General features: G+C 42.5%; 1 protein-coding gene across 2 annotated transcripts in view; it reads right to left on the bottom strand.

The window, feature by feature from the left end:
- LOC140211854 (AT-rich interactive domain-containing protein 3B-like) overlaps positions 1-21,369 on the bottom strand; it is a 250,075-nt gene that overhangs the window by 140,100 nt on the left and 88,606 nt on the right. Inside the window, exon 4 of one of the 2 annotated variants that reach the window (XM_072282029.1) lies at positions 7,752-7,823. The exons of the other annotated variant lie outside the window; for it this stretch is intronic. Within the exon in view, the coding sequence (XP_072138130.1) occupies positions 7,752-7,823 (72 nt within the window). The remainder of the gene's footprint in view (positions 1-7,751; positions 7,824-21,369) is intronic. 2 annotated transcript variants of the gene reach the window in all.

Below are 21,369 nucleotides of genomic sequence, written 5' to 3'. Positions count from 1 at the left end.
GAAAGAAAACACTGTAATGAGGGCAGCATGAGGGAGTCACTATGAAGTCAAGAATCTGCCCCATAATCAGTAGTATCTACAGGAGGCATTACCTTAAGAAGGCAACATCCATCATCAAAGATCCCCACCATTCTTCTTCTCACAGCTAACACGAGCAGGAGTTCAAAAAAAAGCCTGAAGTCTCACATAACCAGGTTTATGAACAGCCACTTCCCTTCAACTATTTATTCTCGAACCAATCGGCACAACACCAACCACTACAGTTTAGCAATACTATGACTACTTCAGTCACTTAGATAGATTAGATTAGCTTTATTTGCCACATGTATCTCGAGACAGAGAAGTGTGTCATTTGTGCTAATGTTCAACACAGTGCGAGGATGAGCCGGGGGCAGCCTGCAAGTGTCACCATGCTTCTGAACCAACACAGCATGCCCACAATTTACTAACACTGACTCATACACTTTTGGAAAGTGGTAGGAATCCGGAGCACTTGGAATAAACCCACGCGATCACAGGGAAAACCTACCAACTCTTTCCAGACAGCGGTGGAATTGAACCCGGGTCACTGGCACTGTAAAGTGTTACACTAACCACGACGCTAACCCTTCAATTCTGCCCTGCCATTTCATCATGGCTAATCCATTTCCCTTTCATTCCCAATCTCCTGCCTTCTCTCCATATCCCTTCGTGCCCTGACTAATCAAGAATCTATCAACCTCCGGCTTAAATATACATAAAGACTTGGCCTTCACAATTGCCTGTGGCAATGAATTCCACAGATTCACCGCTCTCTGGCTAAAGAAATTCCTCCTCATCTCCAGTCTAAAAGGACGCCTCTCTATTCTGAGGCTGTGTCCTCTGGTCTTAGGCTATGTCTACACTAGACCGGATAACTTTGAAAACGCCGGCTTCACGTAAAAACGATAGGTGTCCACAACAGGTGTTTTTGAAAATACCTCCGTCCACATTAAAACAGGTATTTGGGCAAATCTCCTCCTACTGGGCATGCGCAGGACACATCTACAGAAAACAAGCGAAGAGGAAACGGTATACTTGGTGCACGTTTTTCCAGTTACAGAGTAGAAAAACTTAAAAGGAAATTGCCAAAGGACAGACAGCTGTTGGCTCTCGTGCAGGAGGACTTGAAATTAAAAAAACAAATACTGCAGCGTATGGAGGCAACCGACAGGGAGTTCACGGACAGTATGACCTGGCTGACGACAAACATTGAAAAACAGACCAACTCTGTTGCAGAGGGATTTGCAATGATGAAGAATATGATGGCTACCCCCCAAGTACTTTTTACCGCCACAATACCAGCCTCACAGCCACTTCAATAGCTATACATACGGACACACAGACCCCCGGGTGGCCCCACCAACATCTTCCCCACTCCCACAGGGGGGTCACCCTGGAAACATTTCCTACAGCCATCGTCTCTACACCGATGAAAGGGACGACAGGTTTTTTTAAAACCTCCGGTTACCCCATACACACTATAACGCCCAACCGGCGTTTTCAGATTTAAACACTCTGGAGAGCATTTTAGAAAGGCTCCATTTTCGGGGGAGGAAAATGCCATTTCAGTGTGGACAGAGGGTCAAAATGAAGAGAAAAGGCTTCGGTTACAGATTTATCCGGTCTAGTGTGGACGTAGCCTTAAACTCCTCCACCATAGGAAGCATCTCAGTTTTTTTGCACTACCTTACTTTCCATTTTTCTATTTATAATTTATAAATTAAGTTTTTAATATTTACTATCGATTTGTAATCCAGGGAGTGGGAAGTGTAGAACCAAATATCGCTATGATGATTGTACGTTGTAGTATCAATTGTTTGGCGACAATAAAATATAAAGTATCCTCTCCACATCCACTCTATTGAGGCCTTTCAACATTTGGTAGGTTTCAATAAAGTCACCCTCATTCTTCTGAATTCCAGAGTATAGGCCCAGAGCCATCAAACGCTCCTCACATGACAATCTTTTCAATGCAGGAATCATTTTTGTGAATTTCCTTTGAACCCTCTCCATGATGAAGGGTCTCAGCCTGAAACAACACCTTTTCACAGCCTGACCTGCTAAGTTCCTCCAGCGTTTTTGTGTCTGTTGCCCCAAGAGGGGTGTTCAGTTCATGGTCAATGAGGGACTGATAACAAGCAGTACCAACATTGAATAAAAAACAGGAATGGTAATGTCAATTAATTTAACAGAGACACAAAAGACGACAGTTACTGGGAACTGGAGCAACACACAAAACGCTGGAGGAACTCAGTGGGTCAAGGTAGTGTCTATGGTGGGAAATGGACAAACAAAGTTTTGGGTCAGGCCAAGATGAAAAGATCTCAACTTTATAAATGTCAACTGACCCTCCCAAGATGCTGCCTCACCTCCTGAGTTCCTCTAGCCTTTCATCAATTAATTTACTGTTTCAGTACTCAATATTAACACCTACTTAGCTTAGCTCTCTGTCCCATAATCAGTTAGTGATGAGACACTATCATCAATGACTCACCATCACCAATCATTCGTAGTATGCTATTCATGGAAGTGGCCTCAGCAACCACAACTGATCTCATTTGTTTAGTAGGAAGACATATTTTTACAGTAACACACACTGAATGGCCACACTGTGAGGTAGCCCCTGTACCTGACAAAGTGGCCAATGTGTATGTTCATGGTCTTCTCCTGCTATAGCCCATCCACTTCAAGGTTCAATGGGTTGTGCGTTGAGAGATGCTCTTCTGCACCCCACCGTTGTAACACGTGCTTATTTGAGTTACTGTTGCCTTCCTGTCAGCTTGAACCAGTCTGGCCATTCTCCCCTGACCTCTCTCATTAACAAGGCATTTTCGCCCACAGAACTGCCACACACTGGATGTTTTTTGTTTCTCGCACCATTCTCAAACCATCCCGTCTGGCATCAGCAATCATTCCACAGTCAAAGTCACTTAGATCACATTTCTTCCCCATTCATTGAGTTGCTGCCACATGATCAGCCAATCAGATATTTGCATTAATAAGCAGGTGTACAGGTGTATCTAATAAAGTAGCCACTAAGTGTACACAAAGTGCTGGCAAAACTCAGCAAATCAGGCAGCAGCTATGCAGGTGAATAAACAGTCAACATTTTGAGCCTGGACATTTCATCAGGTGTTTCATTTTCATGGTCTTTCATTAGGTATTAAAGATGCCTGATGCTGGAATACTTGGGTACTAAATTAATGCTCAAGTAATGCTAACGATTTCTGGCATCCAAATCTTTCCCACCAGTGAAACATAGATGGAAAACCACTCCAAAACTCCCATGCTACTGACAAGTACACATTCCTGCAGCAGCAATCCAGAAGTTCCCTCTGGGTGGTTCTGCAATTAATAACAGAGCCAGTGCTTAATTCTCATGAGCTCACATGAATACTTCTGGTAAACAAAGAAATTAGGAATTACCAGCCGCACAATATCTAACAAATAATAAATCAGTTGGCAGCTGGTTCATTCAATATGGGTTTCTATTAAGTCTGGCGTTGCTCAATATATCATCTGAGTAACCAAAGACAGAGTTTGGTGCTAATTCAAGATCTTGCTTTTCCGTTTTAAACGTGACCTAAGTCAATCAAAGCTCGAGCACAAGTTAGAACTGCATGGGGGTCTGCAAGTGAAAATGTGTAATCAGAATGTCATTCTATTGTTGATGTTGTAGGGAGTACTGTAATGAGTAATGAAAACCTGCCTTCTGAGGAATTTGACTGCAGCCATTCAGCAATGTACGATTTTACGGTTCCCCGATTTGCATATTCTTTTCTCACGTCACAAACCAGCAATGTTCTTGGTTGAACAGGGAGCGCATGTTATAGAGTTATCAAACACTACAGCACAGAAAGAGGCCCTTTGGCCCATCTAGCTAGTGCAGAACTAATAATCTGCCTAGTCCCATTGACCTGCACTCAGACCACAACCCTCCATGCCCCCCCAATCGGTGTACCTATCCAAATTTCTTTTAAATGCTGAAATTGAATCTGCATCCACCACTTTCGGTGGCAGCTTGTTAAACACTCTCACCATCCTACAAGTCAAGAAGTTCCGCTGTTTTCTTAAAAATTTCACCTGACACCCTTAACTCATGAGCTTTAGTTCTAGTCTCACTTAACCTCAGTAAAAAATGCCTGCTTGCATTTGCCATATCGATACCTCTCATCATTATGTATACATCCATGAAATCTCCCCCCGTGCTCTACAGCATAAAAGGTTTCCGACCTTACCATTAACCAAGTGGTCTATGGACCAAAGGTTGGGAACCGCTGCTCTAGGGAAAAAGTCCCAACCTGTTCAACCTTCCTCTTATAACTCAGGTCCTCAAAACAACACACACAGAACACTGGAGGAAGTCAGCAGGTCAGGCAATATCTATGGAAAAGAGTAACCAGGTCCTCAGATCCTGGCAACATCCTTGTAATTTTTCCCTACACTCTTTCAATCATCAACGTATCAGAGATATGAACATTTTCAGCCCAAATTTAAAATCAAGATGTCAGACCTGTCAGAAATTGTGTTTGACCATAAAAACCCAAGGGGATTTTTTTTAACTGACGCAGCAGCAGTTGGGACAGACTTCAGAGAATGTGGAACATGGGGGAATTTGATCTGCTTCCCACCATTTATATGTGTAAAACTGATCAAACCATGGCAAAGAAATCAAAGGCTATAAGAAACACATCTCAACCCTGGGAAGCATTCCTGGTTGCTAACTCACATCTCCAGTGACCTAACAAAATTTAACAAATGATCTGGTGTTAACTTAACGAAAAGATTCCAATTTTTTTCTCACTCCCTCAGAATTTTCCAACCTCACACATAAAACCCTGGCTCCATGTTCCAAACTGTACCCCAATCCTACACTGCCCAAGCAGGAGAGATCCTTTGTTCAACTCCAGACCATAAGACCATAGGACTTAGGAGCAGAATTAGGCCATTTGGCCCATTGAGTCTGCGCTGCCATTTCATCATGGCTGATTAATTTCCCTCTCAACCCCATTCTTCACCCTTCTCTCCATAGCCTTTCACCCCTTGACAAATCAAGAACATATCAGTCTCCTACTTAGTTACACCTAGTTACATGGCCTCCACAGCCACCTGCAGCAACAAATTCCACAGATTTATCACCCTCTGGTTAAAGAAATTCCTTTTCATCTCATGGTTCTAAATGGACATCCCTCTATTCCGAGACTCTGTCTTCTGGTCCTAGAGAAGAGGGATGTCCAGCTCTACATCTTGTGTAGGTCATAAAATGAGAAGATGATACTTTGGCATTAGCAATTCAAAATGTATAGGCCAGAAATATGGAGATTTTAGTATTCTGGACTAAAACTTCTGGATAAACACAATCAACTGTTGAACATACAATCGAATATTGTACAACACAGAAACAGGCTCCAAACATGATGACAAATTAAATGAAATCTCTTTTGCCTCTACATGATCCATATCCTGCATATTCATGTGTCTATTAACAGCCACTTAAACACCAGTCCTGGTGAAAGGTCTCAGCCTGAAATTGTGTGTGTGTGTGTGTGTGTGTGTGTGTGTGTATATATATATATATAAAAAAACTTTTCCCGCACATCTCCTTTAAATTCCCACTCCCACCTTAAATAGATATCCTCTAGTATTTGACATTTCAACCCTGGGAAAAAGACGCAAAGCTCAATAATAACCTCAGGATCAACTTCCTGAAGACTCACACTAAGTGATTTAGGAACAGCTCTGCAGCATAGCAAGGGCAGCACGGTAGCATGGTGGTTCACACAATTGCTTTTCAGCAATCCCTGAACGGGTTTCGAATATCTCCGGCGTCTGTAAGAAATTTGTACATTTTCCCCGTGACTGTTTAGTTTTCCTCCGGGTGCTCTGACTTCATCCCATATCCCAATGGCGTATCCTCGTGGGCAAGTTATGTTGGTGCTGGAAGTGTGTTGATACTTGCGGGACTGCCCTAGGCACAATCCCGGCTGATTTGATTTGAAACAAATGGTGCATTTCACTGTACGTTTCGATCTATATGTGATAAATAAAGCTAATTCTTATCTTTATAGATTCCTGAGTAATCCGTGAACCCATGGACACTACCTCACTAGTCCTCTATTATACTATGTATTGATTTATTGACAGATTGTAACTTATGTCTTGCATGGTACTGATGTCACAAAACAACAATTTTCACAACATATGTCAGTGATAATAAACCTGACTAATTCTGAGGATATCTGAGTATCCATACAGGAAGGGGAAGAAATCTCTTAACTAAGATGGCCCCTGAATGCTCAGGGAATGAATACGTTCAAAACCAAACACAGCAGAGATTTGAATGCAAAGTGAACTTAAGGATTAAAAAGACAAAATCAACAATAATCACTGCACAACAGAATAACTATGAGTGTCAAGTGGTCTGCTCATTTTCCATTTTGTGAGTCACGTTCCGAAATGACTGCGGTGCAATAAATTATTCGTGACATCTTTCACTAGTGACCACAGTAAGTGGAAAATGAGGGCAGCATCCCCAGTACCTTCCACAGCGAGAAAAAGCCAAATCATCTCTGGAAGAAGTGGTTGAAAGTACTGCTCTGAGGTCAGCGCTTTAAATCAAGATCCTACAACTGACGGGAACTCTGAGAACTAGAATGAGATGGTTACGGGATGTTTCTGCGGAAAGCAATTAACTGCTGACTCTGGTTTAAAACAAAAGCCTTTGGCACAGCTCGGTTACTCACTTGTGGCTGAGGTGAGAGAAGGGGAGAATTGGGGAAATCAGAGGTTAGCGATGCAGGGAGGAGAGAAAGAAAGCAGGAGAGAGATATGGGAGAGAAGAGAGAGAAAGAGGTCAGGAGAAAGAGCAGGGGAAAGAGAAAGAGAGAGAGTGAGATGGAGGCAAGGGAGAGAGAAGGTTAGGAGAGAGGATAAGTGAGAGAGAGATTGCGAGCACAGGGCAGAGGGGGGCTGGAGAGAAAGAGGGTAAGAGAGGAGATGGCAGGAGAGAGAGATGGCAGAAGAGAGGGCAAGAAAGAAGGAGATGGGAGAGAGAGGGGTAGCAAGAGGGGGTGTGAGGGGGAGCAGGAGGGAGAGAAAAGGCTGAAAGGGGACAGGAGAGAGATGGAGAGAGAGAGAGACAACATGAGAGAAAAAGGCGGGGTGGCAAGGAAGAAAGGGGAGGGGGCTGGCAGAAGAAAATAGGCGAGAAAGGATAACTAAGGAGGGAGTGAGGAGAGTGATCAAGACAGACGATAGCGAAAGAGAGAGAGTGAAATATGGATTTAGAGAAGTAGAAACAAAAATAGAAAGAAAAGTAAGGAAAAGGGGAGGAAGTAAGAGTAGGAACAAGTGAGAGTGAGAGCATACAGTGCTCTCCAGTTAGTGAAGCTGCCACACAGTTCCAATAGACCAGGTTCAATCCTGACCTCCAGTATTGTCAGTCTGGAGTCTGTACATTCTCCTTATGTTCGCACATGTGTCCTCCAGATGTTCCTGCTCCCTCCCAAATCCCAAAGATGTGCTAGTGGGTTAGTTTTCTACTTACTTACACAGTAGCCAAAGAGTCCAAGGGGGAGCTGATGATGACTTGAGACAAACTATGTAGTAGGAGTGTAAGGAAATGAGTGGAATGAGGTGGGATCAGTGAAGTTGAGGGAGAGTGTGAGAAGTTAAGAACCCTGATTCACCCATGCCCGAGACAGAAAGGAGAAAAATCGAGAAGGTCTGACCTTGGCGAAGTCTTTGGCAGCCTCTCTTGCTCTTCCACCATCACCATCATCATTCCAGGCCAGACTCCCATTCTAAACATTACAAAGAGAAAGAAGAAAAGATGAAGGTAGAAAGAGAAAAATAATGAAGAGGATAGTTCTGTGCATCTCTGACCTGGAATGAGCACAGAAAACAGAACAACATTGAGTGTGGATCAGTGGAAACTCCTCCTGAATTCTGGACATTGCCAAATCACCATTCAGTCATGGGATTGGCTTTTCCTAAATGGTTATCAAGCCTCCTACAAACACAGTGGGCCCTGGGGAGTGTTGTGGAATAGACAGACCTAGGGGCAAAACTACATAGTTCTCTGGAAATGGTAAAACAAGTTGACAAAGTGGTGACGAAGATATTTGACAAGTTTGCCCTCATTAGCCATGACACTGAGTACGAGAGTTAGGATTTCATGTTACATCGTAGAAGATGCTGGTGAGACTCCACGTGGAGTATTGTGTGTCGTTTTCGTTAACTCGTTGTGAGGATATGATAAAGATTTAGAGGTTGTCGAAAAGATTCACAAGGATTTTGCCTGGACCAGACGGCTTGTGTTATAAGGAGAGATTGGATAGGCTAGGTTTTTATTTCCTGCAGCAAAGGAGGCTAAGATAGAGATAGAGTCCAGAAGCAGGCCATTCTACCCATGCAGTCCATGCTGAACTAATATTCTGCACAGCTCCATTGCCCTGCACCTGAACCACAGCCTCTCAAAACTACTCCAAACTTCTAATGAGCGTTGAAATCAAACCTGCATCCACCACTTCCGCTAGCAGCTCATTCCACATTCTCACCACCATCTAAGTTCTCCCTTATGTTCCCCTTAAACATTCTGCCTTTCACCCTTAACCCATGACCTCAGTGAAAAAAAGTCTGCTTACAAGTGATGTAAGGTTTATTAAATTATACAAGGTATATATAGGGTGAGCGGTCACAGTCTGTATCCCAGTAGAAAGCAGCCTTAAGCTAGAGGGCATCAGCTTAAACACAAGAGACTCTGCGGTTGCTGGAGGCCTTGAGCAACACACACAAAATGTTGGAGGAACTCAGCAGGTCAGGTAGCCTCTATGGAGGGGGATAAACAGCCAGCATTCTTCATCAGGTCAGGTCATAGGTTTAAGTTGAAAGGAGGAAATATTAAAGAGGATCTGACAGGCAAATATTTCACACCAACTATGTTGGGTTTAAGGAACAAGTGGATACAATTACAAGGTTCAGAAAATATTTGGATAGGTAAATGGATAGGAAAGGAGAGAGTAAGAGAGTTACCGGCCCAATACTGGTAAATGAGATTAGCTTGGTCGTTGTGAATAGGTTAGGCTGAAGGGACTGTTTCAGTTTTGCACAATTCTATGAATCTTCTCTTTTGAAGTTACAGACCACGACGCATTTAACTAGTTGCTGACCAAAATGGTTCAAAACACTGGCTAACCACCATCTGCTAAAGGTCAACAATACCTAGACTTCAGGATTTTAACAACAAAAGGACAGACTCATATGTAGGCTGATAATGTTGTGTACTGATCAAATAATGATGAGGGCCCTCTCGGAGCTGTACTTAACTGTTAAATAAGCAGGCAGGCAAGATATTGGTCAACACACACACACATACTGGCCACAAAGAGCAGACTCAGCCACACACCACATTACCACACTTTTCAGTTCTTCTTTTTGCAGATAAAAAGCTGCACCACAATGAGAGCAAAACTCTTAAATTTCTAAACACAGCAGAATGCTAGGCCCAAAATCAACTTCTAGGTGAGAGACTGCATCAAGTTTGGGGGTTAAGTGGAATCCAAGTGCTATGCCAGGTTTACAGGAAGAAGTTGTCATAGCAACGTGGTGAATTGTCCAATCCACTGATGGAAGAAACAGCGTAGCTTCACGGCTGGGAGACCACACATCAGTGTGGAGATTAAAGCCTAGAAATCTCACTCTGCCACATTATCATTGTCACTTCACGCCTTCATATCAAGTTCTTTCTGTGCTATTTAAACGGAGGCACTAGCCAGCAGGTTGGCTGTTGGCGTGCCATGTTAACGCACCATTATCTGAGCAGAGTTTATTTTTAACCACAAACACACGTGTTTATACATCACAGTGAGCAAGTTCCTGTCAAACCCAAGGCAAGCATACTTCTCCTTTCCAGTTGTACACACATGTCAATTTGAAGGACTGGATTCAGCTGCATTCACTGCACAAAAACTACAGCAGGAAAGCTCACTGGCTCCAATCTACCATCAACGCCTGACTTGGATGTGTCCAGGACAAAGAAGTGGACAGCAAAGATCAATGTGGACACAACCCGCCCTGCAAACTGTCTTTCCGACAATCTCCCTTCTGGAAAGCGCTACAGGGCTATTAAAAGAAGCACTTCATACCACCTTAAAAGTTTCTTCCTCCAGGCAGTTAATCTGATCAAACGTTATAGTTAGCCCTTTTATCCCTTACCCCCTTTCCTTCATCATAAATACTTTAAACCACATTTTATAATGCTGTTCACATTGTAAGTACTGCACATGCTGGTATTTATGTATTTATGCACATTTTATTCCATATCTGTCCTTTAACATCTAAGTTTATTTTTATATAATTCTTTATTCTTTACAATTGTTAAATCTATTGTTTTTGTTGCATGTCATGCTAACATGTTGCTAACTTTCAGCAACCCTGTGCAAATAACTTCTCTGAGTGCTTTCCATCATAAGGGCAAGGAACAGTAGACCATTCAGCCCCTTGAGTCTGGTGCAAATTCAACAGATCATGGTTTCAGGTCCACTCACCCACCTGTTGCCCACAATCTTTGAATTCTCCCTGAAGTCTATTCTGACCCTCAATACTTCAGTCTTCACTGCTCCGTAGTACAGAGAGCTCTGTGGATGTACAATCCTCAGAGTTAAAATACGTAAGATCACTTTACACTATTACGGACTTCTTACTGCTATAATTCTGCTCTTTCTTGTTAAACTTGGGCATAATTTATGTTAAATTTATGTTTTTCTGGGGAATGTTGTGTATCTGATGTGGTGCTGCAACAAGTAAGTTTTTCAATGCATCTGTGTATACATCTGCTTGTGCATATAACCATAAACTCATCTTTGTCTTTGAAATTCTTCTGCATTCCCACAGCATTCCCACATTAAGTGAGTGATTTTCCATTCTAAAACTATGCCCTCTCCCTGATTCAGCATGAGATTCTCCAAAAAGGGAAGACAATCTTCTGATTCGATGAAGTCATCTCCAATTCTTCTCAAGTTCTGACGAATATTCCCTCAACAACTTCAACTTTCCCTCACGAGTCAACCCTTCATCGCAGGAAACATTCCTGTGCACCTGTTCTGAACTTCCTCCAGTGAAAGAGGTCCTTCTTTAACTATGAAAAACGTGGTACTCTGTGCCTCAGGGTTTCACCAATGCCCTGTACATCTGTATGTTTGTACGAAAACTTCCCTACTTTCATACTCCACACCTTTGCATTAAGGACCAGTGCAGCAGGTGGCTTCAAGATACATGCTATCAAGAAGAGAAATCTTGTTGGCAGCAACTCACATGGTGCTGAGAGACAAAACTAGGCATGATGCCAACAGAGACACAGCAAGAAGCACAAGGCCTCTCCACCCATAAATCTTGATGGTCCCTCCCATAGCTTAGTCAAATTCACTCAGTTCCGAACTCAAATTCCTCCCAACCATTTCTTCACATTCAAAAAAATTTCCTGAACTATAAAAATTTATGGAAACAAAATAATTAAGAAAAAAAATTCATAGTACTTTTAGAGGTTACAGCAAACAGAAAAACGGAAAGAGCACAGAGGAAATAGACAAGGATGTTGTTGGGACTTGAGGCCGAGTTACAGGGGAAGGTTGAACAGGTTTGGACTTTCTTCCCTAGAGTGTAGGAGAATGAGGGGAGATTTGATAAAGGTATAAAAATTATGAGGAGTATAGATGGTGTCAATGCAAGCAGGCTTTTTCCACTGAGGCTGGGTGAGTCCAGAACTAGAGATCATAAGTTAAAGGTGAAAGGTGAAATATTTAAAGAGATCGTGAGGGGGAACTTCTTCACTCAGCAAGTGGTTTGAGTGTGGAACGAGCTGCCTGAGGAAGTGGTAGCTGCTGGTTCGATTTCAGCATTTAAGAGAAATGTGGATTAGTGCATGGATGGGAGGGATATGGTGGGCTATGGTTCAGGTGCAGGGCAATGGGACTAGGCAGAGTAATAACTTGGCATGGACTAGATGGGCTGAAAAACCTGTTGCTGTGCTGTGTGGCTCTATACTCTAAACACGAACAAAAGGATGAAACCAGTGTCTTGCTGAAAAATATCTCTCGAGAATTTTCATCAACCATGGGGAGTATCGCAGTGGCCCATCTAGAGCTGCTAGGTAGTTACCGAACCTGCTGCTTTTCAGAGAAACAGTGACCAGATAAAATCCTGACCTCGGGTGCTACTTGTGTGGAGTTTGCATGTGACTGTGTGTTTCCCCTGGGTACTCCTTCCCTCCCACATTCCAAAAGCACAGGGAAAAATGTCAACAAAGAAGAAGGGGTGACACAGTTGTGTAGCAGTTAGCATAACGCTATTACAGTCCCAACAGTAAGATCATTCCCGCCACAGCCTGTAAAGAGTTTGTACGTGATTGCTGTGACTGTGTGGATCTCCTCCGGGTGCTCTGGTTTTCTCCCACAATCCAAAGAGTTAGCGGTTAGGGGTATTGAATTGTGGTCATGCTAAGCTAGCGCTGGAAGCATGCGACACATGCTGGCTTTTCAGCACAACCCTCGCTGATTTGATTTGACATTCCACATTTGATTGTATATTTCAATGTATATGTGACAAATAAGGCTAATTATTCAAAGACGGCAGGAAAAGGAATTGACATTTCAGGCCCTCATGCCTCAATTCTGAAACCTCAATTCCTTTCCCTCCCACAGATGATGCTCAACCCACGGAGATCCGCTAACAGATTGTGCCTTGCCCCAGATTCCTGAATGTGCAGTCTGTGTCTCCTCTGTGGCTAAAATACATTAACTGAATGCAGAGTTACCCAAACCAGACTGTCAATGAGGAGAGGCTTTCCCCAGAGCGCAGCTGGGTCAGGCTGCCATCAACAGGACAGACGTATTCTGGCATTATCTGGAAATGGGCCTTGTGCTGACAGCAACGAGGTCGCTGAGAGCAATGTTAGTGCAAACCTAATCAATGCATTATCAAAGAGACGGAAGACTAACACTTCCCAGTCTCATTCCCTTGACATAAAACCTTTGGCTCATTGGGAGCTCTGGGCAGCACATTCAAGTCCTGCAAGTGTCAGGGAGTTAGGTACAGGTCAGAAACAGGCCCTGTGGCCCAACTGGTCTATGCTGACCAAGATTCCTATTTGAACTCGTCCCATTTGCCCCACATCCCTTTAAGTCTCTCCTATGCATGTACCTGTCCAAGTTCCTTTTAAATTTTGTTAATGTACTTACCTCAACCACTTTCTCGGCAGCTCATTCCATACTTGACCACTCTCTATGAATATTACCCCCCCACCCCCTGGTTTCTATTAAATTTCTCCCGTCACCTTAAACCCATGCCTTCTAATTCTTGAACATCCCCCCCTCCCCCCGGATGAAGACTGTGCACATTCACTCTATCCATTCCCCACGATTTAATACAGTTCCCTCATTCTCCCTACACTCCAAGGAATTAAGTGGAAAAGGATGAGGACTTGTTCATGAGCAAGTATTTCTCAATGAGGTGCTGATTTCCTCACGCGGTCCTTAAATGACATTGAACCCTCAGGAGATTTAATTAACCTTCACAAGCCCTGGGTTCATTCTGTACACACAGGCTTGTCTTCATACTTTGGATGCAAGTTCTCAAATGGCACCTGTAGGTCCATTACAGATGGAGGGAAGGGTGTAGCTGGTGGCAGAAGGAGAGCTCAAAATATATTCAGCTCCATCTGGATGGCATGATAAGCCAACTGTACCTGCAATGTACTTTTTTTTAAAATAGCTTTTACACTTTATTCTACATTGTTATTGTTTTACCTTATTTTAGCTCAATGCACTGAAAAATTATTTGATCTGTATGAACAGTATGCAAGACAAGCTTTTCACTTTATCTTGGAGCATGTGACGATAGTGAACCAAAATCAACATTTTATATGAAAGAAAAATGGAAGGCTCTGTGGGAAGGGCTAGATTCATCTTAGAGGAGGTTAAAGGATCAGCACAACATTGTGGACCAAAGAACCTGTACTGTGCTGTAATGTTCTAGGAACTGAATTGATTTTATTACTTTCATCCTTCATGTACATGAGGAGTAAAAATCTTTACGTTACGTCTCCGTCTAAATGTGCAATGTGCAATTTATAGTAATTTATAATAAATAGTATGTACAACAGGACAGTCAATGTAGCATAGAAATACAATTGTATCAGCGTGAATTAATCAGTCTAATGGCCTGGTGGAAGAAGCTGTCCCGGAGCCTGTTGGTCCTGGCTTTTATGATGCGGTACCATTTCCTGGATGGTAGCAGCTGGAACAGTTTGTGCTTGGGGTGACTCTGGTCCCCAATGAACTTTTGGACCCTTTTTACGCACCTGTCTTTGTAAATGTCCTGAATAGTGGGAAGTTCACATCTACAGATGCACTGGGCTGTCTGCACCGCTCTCTGCAGAATCCTACGATTGAGGGAAGTACAGCTCCCATACCAGGCAGTGATGCAGCCAGTCAGAATGCTCTGAATTGTGCCCCTATAGAAAGTCCTTAGGATTTGGGGGCCCATACCAAACTTCCTCAACCGTCTGAGGTGAAAGAGGTGCTGTTGTGACTTTTTCACCACACAGCCGGTGTGTACAGACCATGTGAGATCCTCAGTGATGTTTATGCCAAGGAACTTAAAGCTGTTCACCCTGTCAACCCCAGATCCATTGATGTTAATGTCAATATCAACAAGTTCTAATATTAACAAGAGACACTGTGTCCTCGCCACTAGCCAATATCTGTTGGTTGCCAACAGAGCGGGTCTGAAGTTTAAGAATAGGGAGGATTTGTTACAGATATAAAAGTAACTGGGAGTTTCTGTCCCCTCCTCTTAAAAAAAAGGTTGTCCAAAGGGGGTACATCAGGCCACTTCCTGGAATATGAGGGTGTCCTAAAAAGTAAGGCTAAATAGATAGGGTCTGTATTCGTAGAGTTCAGAAGAATGAGGGTAATGACCTTATTCACTCATAAGGGGTCTTGATAGGATAAATGTTGAGATATTTCTATCAGGGGGTGAGTCACGAACAAGGGGGCATAGTTACAACAGAAGGGACTGGTCACTTAAAACTGAAGCATACAGAAATTTCTTTTTCCAAGTGTAGTGAAGCTCTGGAATTCTCTCCCATGCCCCTACCCTCAAGATGATGGTAGAAGGCAGATTGTTAGATGTACTTAAGGCGGAGATATCTGAAAGATTGAGGAATTGAGGGTTACTGGGACAAAGGAGGATTGAGGCCAGCATAGATCAGCTATGATCATATTCAGATTTACTAATCACGTACAACAAAACGTACAGAGAAATGTGTTGTTTGCATTAAAAGCTGCAGATTAAGTTCTGGTGCCAACAGAGCATTACAACATAAGCAGAAACAACACCAACATTTAAAACATTTAAGAGACTCTTAGATAGGCACATGGATGAAAGAAAAATGGAGAGCTATGTGGGTGGGGGGGGGGGAGAAGGGTCAGATTGATCTTAGAGTAGATTAAAAACTCAGTCAACATCATGGTCCGAAGAACCTCTACTGAGCAACTGTGTTCTACATAAAACAAAGCAAGACAACAGCAAAGCAAGCCCCTTTCCCACCCTCCTACCTACCCACCCAGTCACACACAGAGACAGGCCTTCAACCTCAGAACAGGCCACCTCTAGGACTCCAGTTCATACTTGCAGTCATCAGGCCTCCAACCCCCAGACACCTGGCCCAGACTGAAGTGAACTGAATGGCGGGGCAGTCTTGAGGGGCTGAGCGGCTCCTATTACCCTGTGCACCATCTCCGGCCTTTCAACTCTGCTGTAAAATTGCTTCCCTGTAGCTTTCGGTGCACGCATTAATCTCCACAGACCTTTCTGCGCCTTAGCTGAGGAAAGTTGCGAAGGGCGAGGTGACAGCTGGGAATGAGAAACTGGCGATGAGCCAGAAGCAGCCCGGCTGACAAAGCCTCACTGCTAATTGATGCTGGGAAGGAGGATTTATTAGATTAAATTAAACAAGACAAGCATTAGGACAACTTTACTGTTACCGATTTCTACAATATCAACACTCTGAGGCACAATGTCAGTCCTGGGTAATCAATCATTGTAATGTGAAGCAAGGGATCCAAACCAACAGAGTAAAGTTTCTTTCATTACGTGCAGCAGACAAAGGCATACATAAGGAAACAGTGGCAAAATGAAGTCTGGAAATTGGTGTTAGTTGCTTTTCAGAAGGAAGATAGCTTGATGAGTGATTCACCACAGTGCTCAGCTATAAAACCTGAAAATTTATGACCATTGGGGACATCTTATGATTGTGGCTTCGAGCATGCATTAACGCGGCAGCGTCCAGTGGAATGTGCAGAATGCAGCCTTTTTAAAACTCTTTCAAGAGACAGGAAATGCAGAGTGATTCAGTCTGTCAGAATGCAGAGAGAGGGGAAATGAGACAATGCCATTTCTGAATTTGCCTTTTATAAAGAAAATGATTTATGAGGATTCCTTGAGACTCCAAAGCTAAAGTGGAAACAGTGCAGAGGAGATTTACGAGAACATTTGCAGGACTCGAGGGCCTCAGTTCTAAGCAGAGGAAGGGCAGGTTAGGTCTTTTTTCCTTGGAACAGAGGAGACCTTGGTCTCAGTACCTTCTTGTGCAATTGGTCCCTCGACTTCCTCACTTGCAGACCCCCATCAGTTTGGATTGGTAACAGCATCTCCACCACAATTTCCATCAGCACAGGTGCACCACAAGGCTGTGTGCTTAGCCCTCCCTGCTCTACTCGCTTTATACTTATGACTGTGTGGCTAAGCACAACTCCAATGTCATACTTAAGTTTGCTGTCGCCAAATCAAAGGTGATGACGAAGCAGCATATAGGAGGGAGATTGAAAATCTGGCTGACTGATGCCCCAATGACAACCTCCCACACAATGTCAGCAAGACCAAGGAGCTGATTATTAATTTTAGGAGGAAATCTCGTCAGAGGATCAAAGGTAAAGACAGACAGCAACCTTAAATTCTTGGTTTTATCATTTCAGTGGTCCTGTCCTGGGCCCAGCACATACATGCAGTTACGAAGAAAGAATGCCAGTGCCTATACTTCCCTAGAAATTTGCAAATATTCAGCACGACATCTAATACTTAGACAAACTTCTACAGATGTGTGGTGGAGAGCAGTATTGAATGGCTGCATCACAGCCTGCTATGAAAACACCAATGCCCTTGAACTGAAAATCCTGCAAAAATAGTGGATACAGCCCAGTCCAATGCAGGTAAAACCCTCCCCTCCACTGAGCACATCTACATGGAGTGCTGTCGCAGGAAAGCAGCAACATCATCAGGCAACCTCATCACCCAGCTCACGCTCTCTTCCCATTGCTGCCATCAGGAAGAAGGAACAGGAGCGTCAGGACTCACACCACCAGGTTCAGGAACAGTTACTACCATCAGACTCTTGAACCAGAGGGGATAACTTCACTCAACTTCACTCACCCATCACTGAACTGTTCCCACAACCTACGGAATCACTTTCAAGCTCTCTTCATCTCATGTTCTCAACACTTCTTGCTTATTTACTTAATATTATTTTTTCTCTTTTGTATTTGCACATTGGTTGTTTGTGCAATCTGTTGGGTTCAGTCTTTCATCCATTCTATTATTGTTCTTCGATTTAGTGAATATGCCTGTAAACAAATGAACCTCATGGTTGTGTATGATGACAAAAAGTGCCTTTTAAAAGTATTCACCCCTCTTGGAAGTTTTTGTATTTCATTGTTTTACTACATTGAATCACAGTGGATTTAATTTGGCTTTTTTGACACTGATCAACAGAAAAAGACTCTCATGTCAAGGTGAAATCTCTACAAAGTGATTTAAATTAATTACAAACATAAAACACAAACTATTTGATTGTGTAAGTATTCACCCCCTTTAAATGTACACCAAATCATCACTGGTGCAGCTAATTGGTTTTAGAAGTCACATAGAGATCACCTGTGTGCAGTCAAGGTGTTTCAATTGATTGTAGTAAAATTACACCTGTATATGGAAGGCTCAACTGCTGGTGAGTCAGTATCCTGGCAAAAACTACACCATACAGACAAAAGAACACTCCAAGTAACTCCACAAAGAAGTTATTGAAAAAGCACAAGTCAGGAGATGGATACAAGAAAATTACCAAATCAATGAATATCCCTTGGAGTAGAGTTAATTCAATCATCAAGAAATGGAAGGAATATGGCACAGCTGTAAGTCTGCCTAGAGCAGGCTGTCCTCAAAAACTGAGTGGCCACACAAGAAGGGAACTACTGAGGGAGGCCACCAAGAGACCTATGACAACTCTGGAGGAGTTACAAGCTTCATTAGCTGAGATGGGAGAGACTGTGCATACAACAACTATTGCCCAGGTGCTTCACCAGTTGCAGCTTCATGGGAGAGTGGCAAAGAAAAAGCCACTGTTGAAAAGAACTCACATGCAATCTCTTGGCTGGAGTTTTTTGGCCATTAAACTGAACGCTATGTTTGGCATAAGCCAAACACCGCACATCATCAAAAACACCATCCCTACTGTAAAGCATAGTGGTGGCTGCATCATGTGAGGATACTTTACTGTATGTAGCAGGCCCTGGAAGGCTTGTGAAGGTAGAGGGTAAAATTAATGCAGCAAAATACAGGGAAATCCCGGTGGAAAACCTGATGCAGTCTGTAAGAGAACTGTGACTTGGGAGATTTGTTTTCCAGCAAGACAATGACCCCCAAGCATGGTGAAAAGCTACACACAAATGGCTTAAAAACAGCAAGGTTAATGTCCTGGAGTGGCCAAGTCAGAGTTCAGACAGCTATCCAATTGAGAATTTGTGGCTGCACCTAAAAAGGGCTGTTCACTCAGAATCACCATGCAATCTGACAGAGCTTGAGCAGTTTTGTAAAGAAGGATGGGGAAAACTGCAGTGTACAGATGTGCAAAGCTGACAGAGACCTATCCACACAGACTTAAGACTGTAATTGCTGCCAAAAGTACATCTATTAAATACTGACTTGAAGAGGGTGAGTAATTATACAATCAATTATCATGTTCAATATTTCTAATAAATTTGTAGAAATTTGTTTTCACTTTGACATGTTTTCTGTTGATCAGTGTCAAAAAGTGCCAAATTTAATCCATTGTGATTCAATGTTGTAAAACAATAAGACATGAAAACTTCCAAGTGGGGTGAATACTTTTTATAGGTACTGTATTGTACTTTGATAATAAATATACTTTGAACCTTACAAAGGTATATAAAATCATGAGGAACATGTGCCGATTAAGGGTCTCCGCCCAAAACATCGACTGTTTATTCATTTCTGGAGATGCTGCCTAACCTGCTGAGTTCCTCTAGCATTTTGTGTGTGTTGATGAGGAACATGTGTACGGTGAATGCACACAGTCTCTTTCCCAGGGAATGGGAATCAAGACTAGAGGGTATGGGTTTGAGGTGAGAAAGTAAGATTTATAAGGGACCAGAGGTGCAACGTTTTCATGCAGAGGGTGATGGGTTTATGGAAATGAACTGCCAGAGAAAGTAATTGAGACAGGTCATCATCATCATCAGGTACCGTGCCCAGTTTGAGCTTTGACTGCCATGGCCCACACACTCCTGTTTCGGGTCAAGTGGATCAATTCATTGGAATTCATTTCCAGTTCCCTGGCCGCTGTCTCCATCATCATTTGTCTTTGTCTTCCTCTTGCTTTCTTCCCTTCAATCTTTCCCATAATTACCGTGCATTCTAACTCCTCTTTCCTAATCACATGTCCAATGAAGTTACGTTGCCTTTTCATGATCTCATACATTATTTCTCTTCTTGTGCTTGCTCTGTTCATGACATCCTCGTGAGATATTCATTTCGTCTGTTTTTTTTTTGCATTCTCCTCAAAAACCACATTTCTGCTGCTTCAATTCCTTTCCACATGTTACCAAATATTGTCCAACATTCTGAGCCATATAACATAACTGGATAAACGTAACATTACAGTACTCTGAGGCGGGCTGTCATGCCTAGTTTAGTGTTGGTCATTATACTCTTCATTCTCGTAAAGGTGTCTTTTGCCATCCCTATTCTTCTTTTGATGTCCATGTCAAACCTGCCATCTGATGTCACCCAACTTCCTAAGTAGCAAAAGTTCTGTACTTGTTTTATGCCTTCCCCATTTATTCTCAGCCTGCAGATAGGATTCTCCTTCTTTTTGGATATCACCATAAGTTCTTGTCTTTTTGCGATTGATAGATAGACCCATTTTTGCACTTTCTTCAACAACTATATCAATTAAGTTTTGTAGTTCTTCCTCCGTACTAGCAATTAACACAGTGCCATCCGCATATCTGAAATTACTGGTGTTTTCACCGCCAACTTTGATTCCCAAGGTGCCTCTTATTCTTTGTAATATTCTTTGTAATCAGGGGAGAAAACACACCCTTATCTAACGCCTCTCTTGATTTTCGTAAACTGACTCATTTTTCCATCTATTCTTACAGCAGCAGTTTGTTCCCAGTACAGCTTCCTGATTAGGCAGAGGTCTTTCAAATCTAAATCTAGAGTTTCCTGTAATATTTCAAATAACTTATTGTGCTTCACGTTATCAAATGCTTTTGTGTAGTCGATAAAACAAACAAATCTTCTTGCACTTGAATAGCTCGTTCTGATAGCATCTTTAAGATCAATATCATGTTTCTTGTACCTTTGTCTTTCACAAAACCACACTGTTCTTTACCTATTTCAGCTTGTATCTTACTTTTAGCTCTTGTCATCAAAATTCTTAGAAGTATCTTGGTGATATGACTCATTAAACTTATGGTCCTATGTAATTCACATTCTATTGCTCCAGGTTTCTTAGAAAGAGTGATGAATACTGATTTTCTTCATCTCTTCTGGTATTATTCCAGTCTCATAAATGTCAGGTACATCGCTCAAAAGACATCTGGATAGGTTCATGGATAGAAAAGCTCTAAAGAGATCAGGGCCAAATGCTGGCAAATGGGACTAGATTAGGTGGGCTCTGTTGGATCCTGATGCTTTTGTGATCCAAAGGTTCTTCAGAAGTAAAGAATGAGGCGTAAAACTTTTAACTTATTTAAAAAAAGCACCAGATTCAAGTGGTGTGACACCTATTACAGAAAAGCTTCTGGAAAATACAGAAGCACCAGTATTGTAATTGCTGGAAAATTCACTGTATATACTGAAGGAAGATAATTACCACAACAAGCAAATACAGGAAAATTGAATTGTAAGTAAAATAATTCTATACCCTAATGGTTTGGGCCAAAGGGCTTTTTTCCCTTGATGTATGATGGTACAAAATGAGCCTGGAATAAG

The sequence above is a fragment of the Mobula birostris genome, chromosome 18 (genome assembly GCF_030028105.1).
Source record: "Mobula birostris isolate sMobBir1 chromosome 18, sMobBir1.hap1, whole genome shotgun sequence".
NCBI lineage: Eukaryota > Metazoa > Chordata > Chondrichthyes > Myliobatiformes > Myliobatidae > Mobula > Mobula birostris.
Note: the sequence above shows the minus strand (reverse complement) of the source record. Positions and strands in the feature narration are given on the sequence as shown.